The sequence below is a fragment of the Danio aesculapii genome, chromosome 13 (assembly GCF_903798145.1).
Source record: "Danio aesculapii chromosome 13, fDanAes4.1, whole genome shotgun sequence".
NCBI classification, from domain to species: Eukaryota; Metazoa; Chordata; class Actinopteri; order Cypriniformes; family Danionidae; genus Danio; species Danio aesculapii.
The window spans coordinates 51,286,505-51,307,379 of NC_079447.1; the positions used below are offsets into that span (position 1 = coordinate 51,286,505).

The following is a 20,875-nucleotide window of genomic DNA, read 5'->3' on the forward strand; positions in this document are numbered from 1 at the left end:
AATAGTGAGTGCATTTCATTTTTGCGTGAACTATCCCTTTAAAACGTTGCTTTGTTTTAAGGTCATCTGTAGAGTATTTCTTTTCTGCAGTCGGCAGATTCTTCAAGATGCTGCTCTCTGCCAATATTTCATGCGAAAGATAAACCACTGCGTGAGAAACTCTGACATAATAGCTTTATTTGCAGTGCAGTGAATGTTTGCATCAGTGAAACGTCTTTCAAAAGTGTGAAACGTTCAGTAATGAGCGCACCTGCATCCCAGTGAGGGCCGTCTGAGCCAGTTTGGTGTTTTTAGACTCCAGCGCCAACTGAAGAGGGAATAAACACTTCTCCCTGCACAAAAATAGTCCACGTTTAACACTCCAGAGAATGAAAGAAAGAGTTTGCATTGAAGCATGTTAATGTCACTGTCTCCCAATGATGATTCACAGGTTAAAGCATCTGCTGGATGAAGAAACATAAATCAAGAAACTCTTTTCAAACCGACTGTAGTGCTAGGAAAATAGTTGAATTTGGTAATGCATTTTTAATGTATGCATATAATTTAGGGCTGCACGATACTGGGGAAATATGCATAAAGGTTATGGGAATGCAATATTGACTATTTAAAGGCTGTATACGAAATCAAAAATACTTGCCTGAGTTTAGATGGTGATATTTGAACTGATCCATTCTGAGCCCGAAGAGTCTCTGCAAAAACCACATACGAGACAATATGAAGGAGGAAAAAAACACATAGAAATTGATATAATGTTATTAATATAACATTTACAGTTGAAATCAGAATTATTCACCCTCCCTCCTGTGAATTTTATCAATTATTTCCCAAATGATGTTGAACAGATTCAGGAATTTTTCACAGTATTTCCTAAAATATTTTTTCTTCTGGAGAAACTCTTATTTGTTTTATTTTGGCTAGAATAAAAGCAGTTTTTAATTTTTTAAACACCATTTTAAGGTCAATATTATTAGCCCCCTTAAGACATATTAGTTTTGGATTGTCTCCAGAACAAACCACTGTTATTCAATGAATTGCCTAATTACCCTAACTTTACCCTAATTACCCTAGTTAAGCCTTTAAATGTCACTTTAAGCTGAATACTAGTATCTTGAAGAATATCTAGTCTAATATTATGTGCTGTCATCATGGCAAAGAGAAAATAAATCAGTTATTTGAGAGGAGTTATTAAAACTATTATGATTAGAAATGTGTTGAAAAAAATATATTGGGGGAAAAATATACACGGAGGCTAATAATTCATATCTTAACTGTTAAATAACACCCCATACGTTGAATAACTTCAAAGTATAACAGACTATCTGAGAGCTATATATCGTTTCTCTGCTATTGATTGATCCTGTATAAGAGTGGAGCATCAGAGAGCATGAGTGACGGTCTGTGAGAAACACTCAAAGGTCAGTTAAGGTACGTTCTTGAAGCTCATAAATCATCATGAACAACTGCTGTAGAGTGAGGTATTATCCATTCATACAGTCTATGAGTTAAACACAGACTCAGGAAAACTAGACTACAGCACTTCATACTTATTTTTATATTAATCAAAGTCAGAATTATTAGCCCTCCTGTATATTTTTTTCAGCAATTTCTGTTTAACGGAAAGAAGATTTTATTCAGCACATTTCTAAACATAATAGTTTTAATAACTCATCTCTAATAACTGATTTATTTTATCTTTTCCATGATGACAGTGCTTAATATCTGACTAGATATTACTAGTGTTCACCTTAAAGTGGCATTTAAAGACTTTATTCATACATTCATTTTCTTTTCAGATTAGTCCCTTTATTAATCAGTGGTCACCACAGCGGAATGAACCGCCAACTTATCCAGCATATGTTTTACTCAGCGGATGCCCTTCCAGCTGCAACCCAGTACTGGGAAACACCCATACACACTTATTCACACACAGACTGTTGACAATTTAGCTCACCCAATTCACCTACACAGCATGTCTTTAGGCTTTCTCCGGAGCACTCGGAGAAATGCCAACTGACCCAGCTGAGGCTTGAACCAGGGACCTTGCTTGAACCAGGTGACAGCGCTACCCACTGCGCCACCACGCCGCTCATATTTAAAGACTTAACTAGGTTATTTTGGTTAAAGTTAGGGTAATTAGGCATGATTTGGATCAAAGGTTTGGAGTTATAAAACATTACTTGTGTGGTATTTTGAGCTGAAACTTCACACACACACACACACACACGGGGGACATCAGAGACTTATTTTACATTTTGTAAAAACATTTTGAGATAACGCTAGTCCTGTTCTGAATCTGCCACTATACTGATGCACATGCATTTGTAGCTCCGCCCTCTTTTGAAAAGAGCGCAATCTCATTTGAATTTAAAGCGACAGTCACCAACATGAGGATCAAAGCCTAAAGGGGTCAGTTTCAGAGTTATAAAGCATTATATGTGAGGAATTTTGAGCTGAAACTACACATACACCCTCTCTCTCTTTCTCTCTCTCTCTCTCTCTCTCACTCTCTAGGGACATACGAGACTTATTTTACATCTTGTAAAAAGGAGTATAATAGGTCCCCTTTAAAGCCAAGACTAATACAAAAATTAACACTTCAAAAAACTCCCTTGTCCGTCGTAATGTTTATTTTATTGATTCTATATAATATTTACGACTTTCTTCGCGTTGTATTTTGTATTAAGCTAATATGTAAAGACAGTGGAGTAACAGCTGTTACTATTCAGATTCCAAATAAACATCCGTGTAAAGCGGACACACATGAACTCTTGCTGTATGTTTAAATGATCAAGCATTAAAACATTGTTATGACAGGCTGAAGTGCTTTTTAATGCGCATTTGACTGTTTTCTGTCAGGCAGGTGCATCACCATCATCATCCTCATCCTCTTACCGCACGCCACACCGCAGGAGTCCCGGATCGCCCTGTATTTACTGCCCGACGCCTCCTTCTGAAGCCTCCGCAGAATCTCCTCCATCGCTGATGATTTCTGATGATTTCTGGACTGAAAAAGAGGATTTCAGGCCTCCGGTTTAAAGCTCAGCATCCCTACAGTACAGATGATTCACTTTAACAACACTCACACGTCACGCGCGCGTCACTTATTATTATCACCAGCGGGGAAGCCGCTAATGTTTACATTGCTAAAAATGGTTCTGACTAAATTGAAGTGAATTTTATCGGGATTCTAGTGAGAGCATCTGATTTGTGAGGTGGGTGCGCAGCTCTTGTGTCCAGCTACTTCCCGTCCGCGAATTAAGGTACGAAAGCTACTATGGTGAAGGGTGAAGTACTTAATATTCATAAGCCACGCCTTCGCTGTTGGAAGGAAATAACGCCGCGTCACTCTAATCTAATCAATATTCAACGTCTTCCGCTTCTGCCATTGGAGGAATGTTCCGCAAATCTAATCTTATCTCATTAATATTCATAAAGAACTCATCTTCGCCGTAGCATTAGCCTAAATAGCGTTTTATTATCTCCGTCTGTAAAAACAAATAATTTATTAAATATAGCAGAGGTTCACGACGTGTAAATAAACATGTAAAGTTTAACAGTAGTATTTCTAATGATAAAAGTATTTAGCGTAAAATATTTATATATTACGTTTAAATATTTATGTAAATTATTTAGCTAACTTAATATATAAATAAATTAACATTTGTTTAATATAGCTGAGGTTCTGCTCGTGTAAAATATTTAGTGATCAGTAACATTTTGAAAATGCTATGGGACATACTTTTAATTTTAATCCACATTCCAGATTTTATTTGTACAGATTATAGTGAATGATTCATATTTATGAGGCAAACTTTTTGGTTGGATTGAAATAAGGCAGCGTTATTAATATTAATAAAGACATCTTTCGCCGTAGGATAAGACTGATTGGTGTTTATTATTTCTGTCTGTAAGAAAAAAAATTATTAGCTGAGGTTCATTTATTGACGTATAAGCAAGCATGTACAGCAAAACTTAAAGTAGTATCTTTAATAATTTTCTGCACATGTACAAATTTGAATTAACGAAAATGCTGTGATACTTTTAATTTTAAACCACATCAGATATTATATGTATAGATAGAAATATATTATAGTGAATGATTCTAAATCCATATTTAAGTATGAGCCACACTTTATGATTGGATGGAAATAATGCAACGTTATTGACTTGAAGAATAACAAGTAGACCTAACAATGTCTGATCAATATTCATGAGGTAATTATTCGCCACGGTATAAGAATGACAGTACTGGATTATTATTATTTTAGTCTAGAAGAAAGTTGTGATCTGATGTTCGAGTCGTAATAATTGCTGCAATGTTAAAAGCTTTTATTTTTCTTTCATAATTAAAGTTTATATTACATTTCATTTTATGTAACATTTAATAAAAAGAAAACAAAACTAATTACAGATTTCACCTTTATTTATTTAGTGTAAACTTTTCAATAATGTTTAAATTATGACATTGAGGGATATTCGCATTTTCTCTTTGATATAAAAAGTAATGTGTGATTAGGCAAAGTAAGTTTATTTATATAGCACATTTCAGACACAAATGGTAATTCAAAGTGCTTTACATAAACAAAAATAAAAGAAACATAAAATACAAGTGTAAGAAATAATAATAAAATGATTTAAAACATATTAAAGATGTGTTAAAGCAGAAAAACAAATAAGAAAGACATAACAGATTATTAGTATTGTTGTTGTTGTTGTTGTTATTCATTCATTCATTTTCTTTTCGGTTTGGTGCCTTCATTAATCAGGGGTCTCCACAGCGGAATGAACCACCAACTTATCCAGCATATGTATTACCCATAGACTGTAAAATATAGGTATTACCCAGCATGTTTTACCCAGCCGCAACCCATCACTGGGAAACATCCATACACTAATTCACACACTATGGAAAATTTAGCTTACCCAATTCCCCTATAGCACATGGGTTTGGACTTGTAGGGGAAACAGGAGCACATGCAAACTCCATACAGAAATGCCAACTGACCCCAATAATATCCAGCTGCAGGCCCCGAACCAGCGACCTTTATAATAATAATAATAATAATAATAATAATAATAATAATAATAATAATAATAATAATTATTATTATTATTATTATTATTATTATTATTATTATTATTATTATTATTATGAAAATTCTAACTGAATGTAGGCGGACTTTTATTTTATGCACTGCAGACCGGATGTTGATTTCCCGCAGCATCTCAAGTGTCTGCTCGATCGCTGCTGTCACACACACATACACATCGTGATGGCTGCCGTGTGGCGAGCTCGTAAATTTGCCCGCTGCGTCGTCCGCTTCTCCGATCGTGATCTGTAAAATATCCACAGAAAGCACGACCTTAAACGAGACACTAAAAGAGTCCGCAGAATAAGCTGCTATGGTCAGTAAAAGCTGTCTTACTTAAGATTAGCGACGCTGCTAATCGGGCGCTAGCATTAGCGTGTTAGCAGTCATGACGTGTAACAATCCTGTCACACACCTCCGAGTTGTTTTCAGTCGGTAACAGTTTTAAATCATTCTTCAGTCGCGTGTGCATGTAAAAACATATATGCATAGTGAAAATGCTAGCTAATTTGTGCATGAGTTTTATTTATGAAGTTTATAATTCTACTAAATCATAAAACAGCCGCACTTCTGTTTAGATTTAGTGAATATTAATTAAGTTTTATATTTACTCTTTGGTGTATTATGAGTTTAGTAAATCGTGCGTTGTTTACTGGTAATGAAAGCACGTGCTCTCTATTCTAGTCTCTGATTGGTCGGTCTTATTTTCCACACCAAACATAGACGTGGTTATAGTTAAGATTGATGACATCTGCGTCACTTCTGTTGTCACTGTGTGCGAGAGCTTTGACCCACTTAATATATTAATATCTAAGCTCGGGTTAATGATTCTGTGTTATCCCTAGGCTGAAAGCAACCAAAATACTGATGGCACTGTTGAAGATGGAGAGGATGAAAATACTGAGGATTCTAATCTGCAAGTTAGTGAATCGAGTCTCCTCATAATTCATTTATTTTTATATATGATGTAAGGGCAAAGTTTTCAATGTCTTTATAAAGTATATATGGAAGTAATACATATTTTATTTGTTTATTTCAGTATTGTAGGGTGGAGCCATTATATTTATTGACGTATTTTTCAGAATTTCTTTGTATTATTTTATATTATTACTTTATATTTTTTATATATTTGTCAATCGGATGAGACGTTACACCGAGGTCTGACTCTCTGTAGTCATTAATCATCTCATGGCACTTCTCGTAAGGGTGTGGCCCTTACCCATCATGACCTCCCAATCATCCCCATCCACTGAATTGGCTCTATCACTGTCTCTCCACTCCACCAATAGCTGGTGTGTGGTGAAGCACTGGTGCCGTTGTCCTGTGTCTGCCGTCGCGTCATCCAAGTGGATGCTGCACACTGGTGGTGGTGTGGAGAGATGATCGTGAAGCGCTTTGGGTGGTTGGCCATATACGATAAATGCGCTAGATCAGAGTTTCCCAACCCTGTTCCTGAAGGCACGCCAACAGTACACATTTTCATTCTCTCCCTAATCAAACACACCTGAAACAACTCATCAGAAGATTAGAAGAGGCTCCATCACCTGAAGTTAATGGGTCAGATGAGGGAGACATCCAAAACGTGAACTGTTGGTGTGCCTCCAGGAACAGGGTTGGGAAACACTGCGCTAGATAAATACACTTTTACTTACTATATATTTTTCAGGATTTTCTTGGCTAAAATAAAACTTTGTGAACAAAAATCATGTGCAATTAAGTGAAAACCTCAAATTTGTTAATTAGAACCATTATTTTTTATTTAACAGAGTTTATTTTATAATAAAAGCTATGAAAAAGGTTTTTATTTTATTCTCAGACTCTGATTTATTCTGTTAAAATGTACACGTGGAAAAAATGTTAGGTTATAATTCATTAAAAAGAAAGTTTATTGCTATTATTATTATTATTTTGAAGAAAACATTACAATCTACAGCTGTAATATATATTTTTATCACAATTAAAAGTTAAAACAAACATTTATCCTGAAATTTGCCATCTGTCAGAGGCTGTGAGAAGAGTGTGTGTGTGTGAAGCTGCTGCTTGATGCTTTCAGATGGAGCTCAGTGCTTTTCGGGCCAAGTGGATGTCTGAGCTGCAGCCCAGCTCAGGGGGACAGAGGAGCTTCTCCAGAAACGCTGAGCTGAGGAGGAGGCAGGAGACCGCTAAAGAGGAGAAGGTGCGTCATCTCATGAATATTCACACACTTACACATACAGTACGTGATGATAGGAGATGATGAAGTATAATGTGTGCTCCGCCAGGCCCGAGAGCTGTTCCTGAAGGCTGTGGAGGAGGAACAGAATGGAGCCGTTTATGAAGGTTTGCGTTTATTTTGATAGTAGTCTTCCAGATACATGCTCAGCAGCCTTCATGACTGAAATGAAACACTGTGTTGAAGTACGCTGAAATATAATTGGGTAAACTGGCAGTTGGCGGAGTTATGCAGATCAAAACACACATTTTCATAGCATTGTTTTTCAGACAAACAAATATGTTAATTTAGCATGTTTATTAAATACCTGCAACCATATTATGGTATTTGTATGCTTTGTAAGGGTCCAAAACTTTTTAAAAGATTATATGAAGAAGTGAAGGCTGCAAGTGTAAATCTCCTTCTGAATTTGCAGCCATCAAGTACTATAAGAGTGCAATGCAGCTGGTGCCGGACATCGAGTTTAAGATCAACTACAGCAGAACTCCTGATCCGGAGCGGGGAGGCAGCTAGTAAGTGCTTGCTAACACATGGAGATGGACAATGAAGCTTGATAGCGTGACATAGTTCTGTTTGGATTTTGAGAAAATAGTTTTTTTTTTCAATAGATCACAGTGGTCCAATTGAAAAAAAAATAATAATTATATATATATATATATATATATATATATATATATATATATATATATATATATATATATATATATATATATTATAGGTGGGCATAGATTAATTTTTTTAATCTAGATTAATCTAGATTAATTTTGAAATTAATCTAGATTAAAATGGCTCATTTCAATTCTGCCGAAGGCATTCAGAATATGTGTGCTACCCAAATAATAAGTCTTTGAGAACGGGTTTCTCGAGCCAGGTGACGCATTAGACCAGGGGCTCATCTCCTGTTTACAAAATGCATCACAAACTGCTTGAGAAACTGTTCTACTATGATAATTGGTGATAAAAATAAATTATGTTCAATAAGATGTACCTGTGTTTACTGTTTATTCAGTTAAACATGAATGTTGAACTGTAGGCCCACATAAGCTCCAAACAGCGATTTCATACTTGCTTTTGATGTACATACATACAGAAAATGCTGCTTCTCAATGCCAAGTTCACAGAGCCCTGACGGTGTGTCAAACATTGAGTATGTTTACATGGGCAACAATACTTTAATACGATTTTAATTTGAATAAAACAGAGGAGAGTCTACCATGTAAACAGAGAATTTTGATTACCTTAATCTGACTGAAGTCATAACTGAACTTAACAGAAAGGAAGTTTTTTTTTTTTTTACGTTTGGCGAGCGTTATGACACTCCATAACACTCTCAGCAGTCCTTACCCCTTATTTGCGTCTAATACCCCAGTTTGTCACGACGGCATGACTGAAGTGTTCATGAGTTAAAGAGAAACTGCCGATTCTACAGCTAAAGTCAGGCATCCTGCTGGTTTTGATTCAGAAGGGCACTTTGTTTGTCAGACGGCTCACCAGTCAGGTATACATCCGCGCAATATATATATATATATATATATATATATATATATATATATATATATATATATATATATATATATATATATATATATATATATATATGTGTATATATATATATATATATATATATATATATATATATATTAATCCATATTCAGAGGTGAATGAAAAGCATCGTCAATGCACCGAGATATCGAATTGAACCAAATCGATGGCATGATAATCGTATCCAAAATGTGAGACCAGTGTAGATTCACACCCCTACTCGTTAACAATTATAGACCTTTTTTTTGGCTACTGCATAGAGGGCGCTATAGCGACCAGCGTCTTCCGGTGGAATGTTTAGAACTTCCGTTTACAGCGTTTACAAGCGGTAATTTGCGATCCGAAAATAGGTTTCGATAGCGTTTTAAGTGGAGTACGGAGTGTTTTTGTGACACATAACTTTGAAAGGTGTGTGTTAAAGCTGTTATAATCTGTCAGATCTGTGGTTCAAGCGCGAGAGAAAAAACGTTCTCCTAGTTTATATAAATCGTAAGCCATGTTTCTTTTCGTTCTGCTTAATGACGTGCCCCAAAAAAAGATATTTAAAAAAAAACAAAACAATATGACGTCTTAGCTGTCTTTAAGAACTACATTACACAATACGTCTACTTTTACTTTCAGTACTTGAGTAGTACATTTTGAAATAAATTACTTGCAATACTTACGTACAAAAAATGTTGAATACTTTAGTACATCCACTTAAGTATGGTGCTTAAAGAGCACTTCTACTCAAGTCACGTTTTTGATAGAGTACTTGTACTTTTACTTAAATCTGGGTCTCTAGTACTTTATACATCTCTGATTAAAACACACTGTGAAATAAAATCAATTCTTAATTAAAGAAAAATCTACATAATAATTTATGCAAATAAGAAATAATTTGCATGAAGAAAAATAAGATGCACTTTATGCTATAAGCCTTTTTTTTATTCCATTGCAGCAATGGAAAGATTATAACCAAACTCACCACTGTTTAATGAGTGTAAACACAGATACAGGGACACTGGAGCATTTTAAAGCCGTGAAGATTAGTCGATTGATCAGCGGATCACTTGTATGTCAGCTTATAGACAACCCAGCTGATCGACGTTACTTTGAAACGCTCCAGTGTCCCTGTATCTGTGTTTACACTCAGTAAACAGCGGTGAGTTTGGTGAACTGATGACCTTCACGGCCAATCACAGTCATTTCTGTTGATCATGTGAACACGATGGCAAATCAGCGCTGTTTAAGAATGTGCTCAACAGTGCTCAAATGTGGAAATGGACTGAAATGCACTGTAATTTAATGTATTTATGCTGCTTTTCAGCTTGGAGAGCAGTGAGAATAATCGTGAGATCGACGACCTGCTGACGTACTTCCAGCATCAGCTGACTTTGGGCAACGACACAATGAAGCTGTGTGAGCATGAGACGGAAACCTCACAGGTGCACATATCAGGTAAATCCCTCTCTGTTCATCGTCTCTGTGGAATTCTGGATGTTTACACTTTGCCCTTACTCTTCTTTCTCTACGTCCACAGCTTTGCCTTTTGAGGTGCTGATGTATATCTTCCGCTGGGTGGTGTCATGTGACCTGGACCTCCGAGCATTAGAGCAGCTCTCTTTGGTTTGCAGGGGTTTCTACATCTGTGCAAGGTGTGTTTATAGGTTAACGAGAGCTGTGCTGGAAAAGTGTTCAGGATAGTGCATTGCTTTTTACTTGAATAGAATCTGAACTGAGCTTAGCAGATGGCGCTCTAGACTAGTTCTTAAACCGCAGATGGCGCTCTAGGCTAGTTGTTAACAGCAGACAGCACTCTAGACTAGTTCTTAAACCGCAGATGGCGCTCTAGACTAGTTGTTAACAGCAGACAGCACTCTAGACTAGTTCTTAAACAGCAGATGGCGCTCTAGGCTAGTTGTTAACAGCAGACAGCGCTCTAGACTAGTTCTTAAACAGCAGATGGCGCTCTAGACTAGTTGTTAACAGCAGACAGCGCTCTAGACTAGTTCTTAAACAGCAGATGGCGCTCTAGGCTAGTTGTTAACACCAGACAGTGCTCTAGACTAGTTATTAAACAGCAGATGACGCTCTAGGCTAGTTGTTAACACCAGACAGTGCTCTAGACTAGTTATTAAACAGCAGGTTGCGCTCTAGGCTAGTTGTTAAACAGCAGACAGCGCTCTAGACTAGTTCTTAAACAGCAGATGGCGCTCTAGACTAGTTGTTAACAGCAGATAGCTGTCTAGACTAGTTCTTAAACAGCAGGTGGCGCTCTAGGCTAGATGTTAACAGCAGACAGTGCTCTAGACTAGTTCTTAAACAGCAGATGGCGCTCTAGGCTAGTTGTTAACACCAGACAGTGTTCTAGACTAGTTCTTAAACAGCAGGTCGCGCTCTAGGCTAGTTGTTAAACAGCAGACAGCTCTCTAGACTAGTTCTTAAACAGCAGGTGGCGCTCTAGGCTAGTTGTTAACAGCAGACAGCGCTCTAGACTAGTTCTTAAACAGCAGATGGCGCTCTAGGCTAGTTGTTAACAGCAGACAGCTCTCTAGACTAGTTCTTAAACAGCAGATGGCGCTCTAGGCTAATTGTTAACAGCAGACAGCGGTCTAGACTAGTTCTTAAACAGCAGGTCGCGCTCTAGACTAGTTCTTAAACAGCAGATGGCGCTCTAGGCTAGTTGTTAAACAGCAGACAGCTCTCTAGACTAGTTCTTAAACAGCAGGTGGCGCTCTAGGCTAGTTGTTAACAGCAGACAGCACTCTAGACTAGTTCGTAAACAGCAGATGGCGCTCTAGACTAGTTCTTAAACAGTAGATGGCGCTCTAGGCTAGTTGTTAACAGCAGACAGCACTCTAGACTAGTTTGTAAACAGCAGATGGCGCTCAAGGCTAGTTGTTAACAGCAGACAGCACTCTAGACTAGTTTGTAAACAGCAGATGATGCTCTAGACTAGTTCTTAAACAGTAGATGGCGCTCTAGGCTAGTTGTTAACAGCAGACAGGGCTCTAGACTAGTTCTTAAACAGCAGACAGCGCTCTAGGCTAGTTGTTAACAGCAGACAGCGCTCTAGACTAGTTTGTAAACAGCAGATGGCGCTCTAGACTAGTTCTTAAACAGCAGATGGCGCTCTAGGCTAGTTGTTAACAGCAGACGGTGCTCTAGACTAGTTCGTAAACAGCAGATGGCGCTCTAGACTAGTTCTTAAACAGCAGATGGCGCTCTAGGCTAGTTGTTAACAGCATAGGCACTCCAGGCTAGACGATGCCCTCATGCCATTGAATAATAATTAGAAAAAAGATCCTAAAGAGGAATTATTTTAAAGAAATATTTAAAAGTTGTACGCATAAGAAATTGAATAATAATAAGAATACCAAAAATAGATCATAAAAACTGTATTTTTCCATAAACCTAAGAATTGTCCATTTTGCTTTCATGGTGTTTAGCAAAGGATTCTCTATATGTATGTGTGTGTCGCAGGGACCCTGAGATTTGGCGCTCTGCCTGTTTGAGAGTTTGGGGACGGAGCTGCACTAAAATGCTGCCCTTTTCATCCTGGAGGGAGATGTTTTTGGAGAGGCCGCGTGTGCGCTTTGATGGTAAACACGTGTATTTGTGTATATGTCATCAGTTATCTGCTGCATGCTCATGTTTGATAAATGTCTGTGGTTTGCACAGGTGTTTACATCAGTAAAACCTCGTACATCCGCCAGGGGGAGGAGTCTCTGGATGGCTTCTACAGGGCTTGGCACCAGGTGGAGTACTACAGGTGAGTGAGACTCAGAAATGATGACTCTTTCAGCGTTTACTCATCCTCATGCGCGTCTAAAGACTCTGATATACTTTAAACTGAGTTACTGAATGCTGTTTTCGAACACTCCGAGACCCCCGCGCTGCAGGAGGCAAGGTTTTAAATGTGTCACGTTGCTTGAGTGTACTGCTAAACACAACAACAGCAGCTGAGAGAGGATAACAGTTTCATAAATATCTGACAAACAGCCGGCACGCCACATTGCTTTGTATTTGCAGTGGACACGATGTTTAGGACTTTATCAGATGTGGCTTGATGCAGTTGTTTTTGTCTGGTGTGTGACTCTGAGTCTTTAAAATCTCTCCTCGAGTGATAGTACAGGTGTGGAAACATCTGTACCAGCTCTGCTACTCCACCCTCCAATTTATTCATGTTGCTAACTTGGTGTTGTTGTGCTGGATGCATGGGGGCTCAGTGGTCAGCACTTTGGCCTCACAGCAAGAAGGTCTCTGGTTTGAGTCCCGGCTGGGTCAGTTGGGGTTTCTGTGTGGAGTTTGCATGTTCTCCCCGTGTTGGCGTGGGTTACCTGCGGGTGCTCCGGTTTCCCCCACAGTCCAAACACATGCGCTATTGGGGAATTGATTGAACTAAATTGTCCGTAGTGCTAAATTTTGTATAGACTTGGAATGGTGGACTTGAACAGACTTTAGATTTGTCCTGGTCAATCTGTAATTTTCTGCTTCAAATCTGTCACTGACGTGATTTTCGTGAATACAGAAGACGGGGTGAGTATTTTTGCTTTTCGGCGGGTTTTGAATAATTTTTGGGCTGGAATCAGCTACATCTGGCAACACTGTGTGCGCTTTCGGTTTCATTTTCACTGCTAAGAGGGTTCACTTCCCGCGCGGCTCCCAAACGATCACTCTGTGCCACAAACTGAATAGCCGCGTTTCCACTATCGCGCCTAAAGCGAGCGAGCCAAGGCCAGTCGCGTTTCCACTATCACTTCCGGGGCGTAATCGGGCCAAAGCGGGGCTTCCTTGGGGCCAGCGTCCGGCCTTTTTCGGCCCGCCGAATACCTTGGGCCAAGGAGGGCCAACTGGGGCTTCGGGGCGGAGTTACGTACAAAGGCGGAGTTTTCCTGTCAGGTAAAGAGGAGACAAGATGCTTTCTTCCCTTACATTTGTTTTGCTATCGCGCTTGATCAACTCACTAAGAAGAAGAAAAAATGGATAGCAGACAGTACTGGTCAGTTGAGGACACCAGGGCTCTTCTGAACATTTGGGCCGAGGAAAATGTTCAGAGGCAAATAGACGGCGTTTGCGGAAATGAGGACGTCTGGCCTTACACCAACAGACCATAAACAGTAAAAAAGCAATCGCTTCGGTGTTCTCCATCTTCCAGCTCTCGTAGTGATGCCAGGTTGTGTTTGTGGTTATAATTTGAGTTTTTTGTTCCCGCTGAAGTGGGCGGGTCGTGTGACGGGTTGTGTGACGTTTGATTCGGGGGACGTTCTGGGGGCGGTGTTTGCGTGATGCGCTGCGAGCAACTAGCCCGACAGTGGAAACGCGACATGATTTCGGCCTCATTTCTCAACCTCCGGGCTATTGGCCCGGCCTGGCCCGATTAAAGCCCTGGCTCGCACTGGCCCGATAGTGGAAATGCGGCTAATGTTATTTACAACTTTGTTACCTGTTATTCACAGCCTATGCAGGTTCGGTTCACTAAAGTAGACTTCATTCAGACGCACGCGCACGCCCACCCTCTTTGTGGTAACAGCTGACGGTCAGCAGCTCACGTCACGTGTGATTTTGCGGTCGCAAATACATTACATGAAGACAGAAATGACAGTTTTGAGGTGAATTATACCTTATAAATACAGCATGTGACTCTTTCGACACCATTTGGAGGTGTCCACGTTGCTGAACAACGTATGTAAAACAATGTGAAGACTTCCATTGCTTCTCTCCTGAACTTGAAAATATGATTGGCAGAATCCTAGAAATGCTGTATTAAGATCGTCTAGGGGGTTGAATCGAGATCGCCATCTTTTTACGATTAATCGTGCAGCTCTAGTATATATGCAGTAGTTTTCCTCCCTGTAAATAAGGAAAGGGAAATAAATACAGTAGAATAAAAATATGAAACAAACTGTGCTTTGAGCATCTTCGCTGTACGAAAAACACTTCAGCTGCAGAAGTCCTTCAGTCAAGAGCAGCGAGGGATTTTCTCCTTTTGATTAATGATGAAAACAGGCGGCAGCAGGAATATTGTGCGCTGTCACTTTAAGAGCAGCTTTCTGATTCACATGTCTTTTGATTCTCAACTCGTTTGTTTATTACACCAATGAGGGTTAATATGAATCACTGAACACCGTGTTTTAACACCTATTTGACCATTAAAGCGCTCACGTTAAGATGACTTTAGATGTGTGTGCTCTGCTCGTCTCTGTCGCTGAGTGCGCACACACACAACAGCATGCGATCTCTTTGGCGCTTTTGAAAACCTGAACGATTCAAATGTACATTAATGAATGATGCACATCCCCTGCTGCAGACGTTACATTACAGTACATGCTTTCAGCCATTTTGAGGTGGAACTGAGCTTTGCAGAGCAGCAAATGTGTACAGCTGGAAAGGGGGCGGTATATGATGCAATAATCGTTTATCTCCATTAATGCGTTTTCATAATCGTTAGAAGCCGAAATCGAAACCGAAACCTAATTTTCGATTAATTGCACAGTCCTAGTCCTACAGGTGGTTTGTTAACCCCACTCACCTGCGTGAGGCACACTCTGTATTGTAAGATGTTTTTCCAGAAACATGGATACAACGTCTCCTAACCCTAACTCTTGAAAACAGTCGCCCTCTGATGGACTATTGCGTGGCGCTCCCTGATTTGGGTGTGGACTACATGAAACATTGAAGGCGTAGTAGGTAGTGCTGTCGCCTCACAGCAGGAAGGTCGCTGGTTCGAGCCTCGGTTGGGTCAGTTGGCGTTTCTGTGTGGAGTTTGCATGTTTTCCCTGCATTCGCATGGGTTTCCTCCGGGTGCTCCGGTTTCCTTCACAAGTCCAAAGACATGCGGTACAGGTGAATTGGGTAGGCTAAATTGTCCGTAGTGTATGAGTGTGAGTGAGTGTGTATGGATGTTTCCCAGAGATGGGTTGCGTTTGGAAGGGCATACGTGAAACGTGCTGGATAAGTTGGTGGTTCATTCCGCTGTGGTGACCCCGGATTAATAAAGGGACTAAGCCAAAAAGAAAATGAATGAATGAATAAGATATGTGTGTGTGCTGAGTGCTAATGTTGATGTTTCAGGTACCTGCGCTTCTTCCCTGACGGTCAGGTGATGATGTTGACCACACCTGAGGACCCTTTGGTCACCGTCCCACGACTGCGCAGCAAGAACTCCAGGTGTGTATGCATGTGTGTGCGCGCGCGCGCATGCATGTGTGTGTGTGTGCTTACATGTGTGTGTTTCTTTGTGTATGTGTTGCTTTATGTTTGTGTGCGGATTAAGGGGGGGAGGGGGTGCTGTTTGTGCTGTGTGTTTCTTTGTTTGTGTGTGTTTGGGGGGGCTGTTTGTGCTTGTGTGTGTTTCTTTGTGTTTGTAAATGTGTGTTTGTGTGTGTCGGGGGGTGTTTGTGCTTGTGTGTGTGTGTTTCTTTGTGTTTGTAAATGTGTGTTTGTGTGTGTCGGGGGGTGTTTGTGCTTGTGTGTGTTTGTGTGTGTGTGTTTCTTTGTGTTTGTAAATGTGTGTTGTTTGTTTCTTTGTGTTTGTGTGTGTTTGTGTTTGTAAACATGTGTTTGTTTGTGCACATGCATGTGTGTGTTTGTGTGTGTTTGTCTGTGTTTGTGTTTGTAAACGCGTGTTTGTTTGTGCGCATGTGTGTGTGTTTGTGTTTGTAAAAACATGTTTGTTTGTGCTTATGCATGTGTGTGTGTATGTGTGTGCTTATTTATGTTTGTCGTCGGATATGTGTTTGTGTTTGTAAAAGTGTGTTTGTGCGCATATAGGTTTGTGTATGTTTGTGTGCTGGTATGTGTTTGTGTGTGTGTTTGTAACCATGTGTTTGTTTGTGCGCATGTGTTTGTGTTTGTAAACACATGTTTGTTTGTGCGCATACGTGTGTGTGTGTGTGTGTGTGTGTTTGTGCTTGTGTATGTGTGTGTTTCTTTGTATTTGTGTTTGTTTGTGCGCATACATGTTTGTGTGTGCGTTTATGTTTGTGTGCAATGTGTGTGTGTGTTTGTGTGCGGGTATGTGTTTGTGTGTGTATGTATTTGTTTGTAAATGTGTGTGTTTGTGTGCGTACAAGTTTGTGTTTTGTGTTTGTGTGTCGGGGGAGCGGTGTTTGTGCTTGTGTATGTGTGTGTTTCTTTGTGTTTGTGTTTGTTTGTGTGTGTGCATGTGTGTGTGTGTCTGAGTTTGACTTAACTGAGCTGACATTTGACCCGTTCTTTAATCTCCACAGGATGGATTCTGTCATGTTTGGCCATTACCGGCTGTCCCAGGATACGGACAATCAAACCAAAGTTTATGTGGTCGTCTCCAAGAGAAAAGAAGAGGTCTGTTAGCCTGTTTGACTCCATCCCACATTCCTCAGCCAGTGTGTGTGTGCGTGTGTGTGTGTTTACTGCTCCTCTATCAGTGGTCAACTTGTGTTCTCCCAGCAGAAGGTGTCTGAGTACCAGAGGAGCCGGTTCTGCAGGCGGAACCCAGTTCCAGAAGCGGAGCGCTCCTTTCATGTGGGACTGCAGCTGTCCTCCGGGGGGCGCCAGCGCTTCAACAAACTGGTCTGGATCCACCACTCCTGCCACATCACCTACAGGTTTGTTTTTCTTTTTGTTGCTGAAAACAGGAACATACAAAAGGTACAATATGTGACAGACAAAATTAATACAATACTTTAAAGAATAATATCTATGTACACCCACTGGCCACTTTATTAGGTACACCCGTCCAACTGCTTGTTAATGCACATATCCAATCAGCCAATCACATGGCAGCAACTCGATGCATTTAGGCATGTAGACATGGTCAAGACGATCTGCTGCAGTTCAAACTGAACATCAGAATAGGGAAGAAAGGGAATTTAAGTGCCTTTGAACATGGCATGGTTGTTGGTGTCAGACGGGCTGCTCTGAGTATTTCAGAAACTGCTGATCTACTGGGATTTTCACACACAACCGTCTCTAGGGTTTACAGAGAATGGTCTGAAGTAGAGAGAATATCCAGTGAGCTGCAGTTCTATGAGTGCAAATGCCTTGTTGATGCCAGATGGTCAGAGGAGAATGGCCAGACTGGTTCAAGCTGATAGAAAGGCAACAGTAACTCAAATAAGCACTCGATACACCTGAGGTCTGCAGAACACACAACACATCCAACCTTGAGGCGGATGGGCTACAGCAGCAGAAGACCACACCGGGTGCCACTCCTGTCAGCTAAGAACAGGAAACTGAGGCTACAATTCACACAGGCTCACCAAAACTGGACAATAGAAGATTGGAGAAAGGTTGCTTGGTCTGATGAGTCTCCATTTCTGCTGCCACATTCGGATGCTCGACTCAGAATTTGGCATCAGCAACATGAAAGCATGGATCCATCCTGCCTTGTATCAGCGGTTCTGGCTGGTGGTGGTGGTGTAATGGTGTGGGGGAGATTTTCTTGGCACACTTTGGGTCCATTAGTACCAATTGAGCATCACGTCAATGCCACAGCCTACCTGAGTATTGTTGCTGACCATGTCCATCCCTTTATGACCACAGTGTACTCATCTTCTGATGGCTACTTTCAGCAGGATAACGCACCATGTCATAAATATTTCCAGTATTTTGTTGAATCTATGCCACGAAGCATTAAGGCTGCTCTGAAGGCAAAAGGGGATCCAACCCGGTGCTAGTAATGTAATAATAGGTAAAACTAGTAACCTTATAATGTGGCCAGTGAGTATATTTAATTAACAAAACAACAAAAAGAGAAAAGAGCCATCACCTACATGTGTCACAACACACCTGAAACTCCCCCATGTGACCAGGTTGCCAGGTCTCAAGAAAGAAATCCAGTCTAAAGTCTTCTTAAAGGCGGGTGGGAGGCGTGCGTTGGCTCGAGTGCCTTAGTGCCCCACCAGTGCTGATATACACCCATATTGCACTGCTACAAGTGTGATATTGTGTTTATACAACAGTTCGGCAGCATAATCCTGTAAATAAAAAAGAAAATCAAACACAGAGAGTCTCTAAAACCCTTTTGTAAGAGGGCTGCAGCTGACGTCAGAACAACAGAAATCGTTGCTAATATACCAACGTCACTTCAGAGCTAGTGTTTGAATGATTCTCTAGCGTAATGTCTAAAGTGATGACAAAACAGGTGATTTTGCTCACATTTTAAGATTATAAGGCTGAACAGCATGAAACGCCATCAGTCTACAGAGATTTCCCAGTATTTCTCTGCTGCAATCAGGAGATCACAATAATTAACCCTGAAAAAAACCAAAGCAAAGCAAACACTAGCAGATTACTGTGGTATAAATACAGCACAACAACATACAAAACAGAGATCGACTTAGAATGTCGCTTACCTGTTCTGTAATGATTTGTTCAGCTGTAGTTTAAAACTTACACTGAGAAAATGCTGTTTTCCTCCTCTAAGGACTTATTATGCAGTCTCTGTCGCCATCTAGTGGTGGAACGTCAACTGTCTTTGCTCTGCTCAGTATGTCAGGCTGATGGCTGCTAACTATCTCTGAAATTATGAATATTTCAAATAGGCACCATCCTTATGAATAAACTGCATAGTTGTAATCTAAACAACTACATTCTCACCTAAAAAAGCCTCAAAAGTACATTATGTTGCCCAACAGCTGCAATATTTGTCAAACTGTAGTCCTCTGCCTGGCACTCATGTGGGCGGAGTAACAAAAGGGTGAAGAGGCTGTACACGAGTGATATATTTAATACACACACATGTCAAAACAAACTTTTATATTTGATGCGATTAATCACAATGAATCTTTCCCAGCACTAATATTTAAATATATTTTATTTTCCATTATTATTGTTATTATTATTTTAATTTTTGTATGTTTTCACTAAAACTGATTTTGGTTTCCTCCGTCAGATCTACTGGAGAGACTGTTGTCACAGCATTTGATGTAGACAAAATGTACACGCCGCTGTTTTTCGCACGAGTGAAGAGCTACACAGCGTTTTCCGAGCGTCCGCTGTAGGACGAGCCGAGAGATGCATGCAGAAATAACCCTGGACAACCCTGCCGCTCCATCTGCTTTAACACAGCCGCTTTCTCATGAATGTACCACTATCCCACAGTCTTAAAGAGACAGTTTACCCAAAAATACAAATTCTGTCATCATTCCCTCATCCTCTGCTTGTTTAAAAGAAGATATTCGGAAGAATGCAGGAAAAAAAACAGTCATTGACTCCCATAGTATTTTTAATTCCTATTGATGTCAATGGCTGCTTTTTTCCCTCAACATTCTTCAAAATATCTTCTTTTGTGTTCAACAGAAGAAACAAATAAAACTTTAAAAGAAGATATTCTGAAGAATGCTGGGGAAAATAAACATCAGTCATTGACTCCCATAGTATGTTTAGTTCCTACAATTGATGTCAATGGCTGCTTTTTGTTCAACATTCTTCAAAATATCTTCTTTTTGTGTTCAACAGAAGAAGCTAATAATCGTTTCGAACCATTAAGTGTGATTAAATTAGGATTTGTTTGAGTGAACTCTCTCTTTAACAGCAGCTCAAAGATCTGTCACTCTCTTGTTGTATAGATGAAGAGATAAAATATATATATATATAAGATTGTCTGTAAGACGTTATAAGTCAACTGTGATGAATGTTCCCCCTGTTTTTGTGAATTTCAGTGAGGGATGATGTCTACTGATGACTGGAACACCCAAATAAAACTGCTATATTGCATTTTGCTTGTTTTTATTGATGTTTTAAAGCTTAAACGTGCAGTGCGTACTTTTGGCCACTAGAGGGAGTGTATTGACAACAAACAAAAGTGTAGTGTGATGATGTGAGTGGAATTATGGGAGTTGTGGTCTTCATCATCTTACAGGACTCCTGCAGAGTATTTAAAGTACGCATTAAATCCAAACTAACCATATTGATTTCGTTAGCTAACATTGCTAGTTTTGTGGTGAACAATTCGTCTGTGAGTGTTATTAAGAAAAAAAAACAATAGTTTGCCCTTGTAATCTTTAATTGAAATCTGAAAATGTACTTCCTGTTTGTTTTCAGTGAAATTCTCACATTAGGTCTG

At 39.8% G+C, this 20,875-nt stretch overlaps 2 protein-coding genes across 3 annotated transcripts in view; one reads left to right on the plus strand and one right to left on the minus strand.

The window, feature by feature from the left end:
• The window catches only part of arfgef3 (ARFGEF family member 3), a 57,512-nt gene extending 54,329 nt beyond the window's left edge, over positions 1-3,183 (minus strand). Inside the window, 3 exon segments of the mRNA XM_056471375.1 lie at positions 251-328; positions 634-689; positions 2,893-3,183. Of these exon segments, the coding sequence (XP_056327350.1) occupies positions 251-328; positions 634-689; positions 2,893-2,977 (219 nt within the window). The 5' untranslated portion in view covers positions 2,978-3,183.
• A 2,058-nt stretch (positions 3,184-5,241) lies between these two features.
• On the plus strand, positions 5,242-20,526 carry fbxo9 (F-box protein 9). 2 transcript variants are annotated; one of them, XM_056470685.1, is made up of 13 exons: positions 5,242-5,406; positions 5,936-6,010; positions 7,144-7,266; positions 7,352-7,409; positions 7,718-7,814; positions 10,154-10,284; positions 10,367-10,481; positions 12,310-12,428; positions 12,508-12,598; positions 15,901-15,996; positions 17,058-17,151; positions 17,257-17,414; positions 19,703-20,526. In XM_056470685.1, exons 1-13 carry the CDS (start codon positions 5,404-5,406, stop codon positions 19,809-19,811), a joined length of 1,269 nt encoding a protein of 422 aa, XP_056326660.1. In that variant the 5' UTR covers positions 5,242-5,403; the 3' UTR covers positions 19,812-20,526. The 2 variants fall into 2 exon arrangements, with proteins under 2 accessions (XP_056326660.1, XP_056326661.1); XM_056470686.1 differs by having other exon boundaries at positions 17,260-17,414.
• Positions 20,527-20,875: the final 349 nt, after the last annotated feature.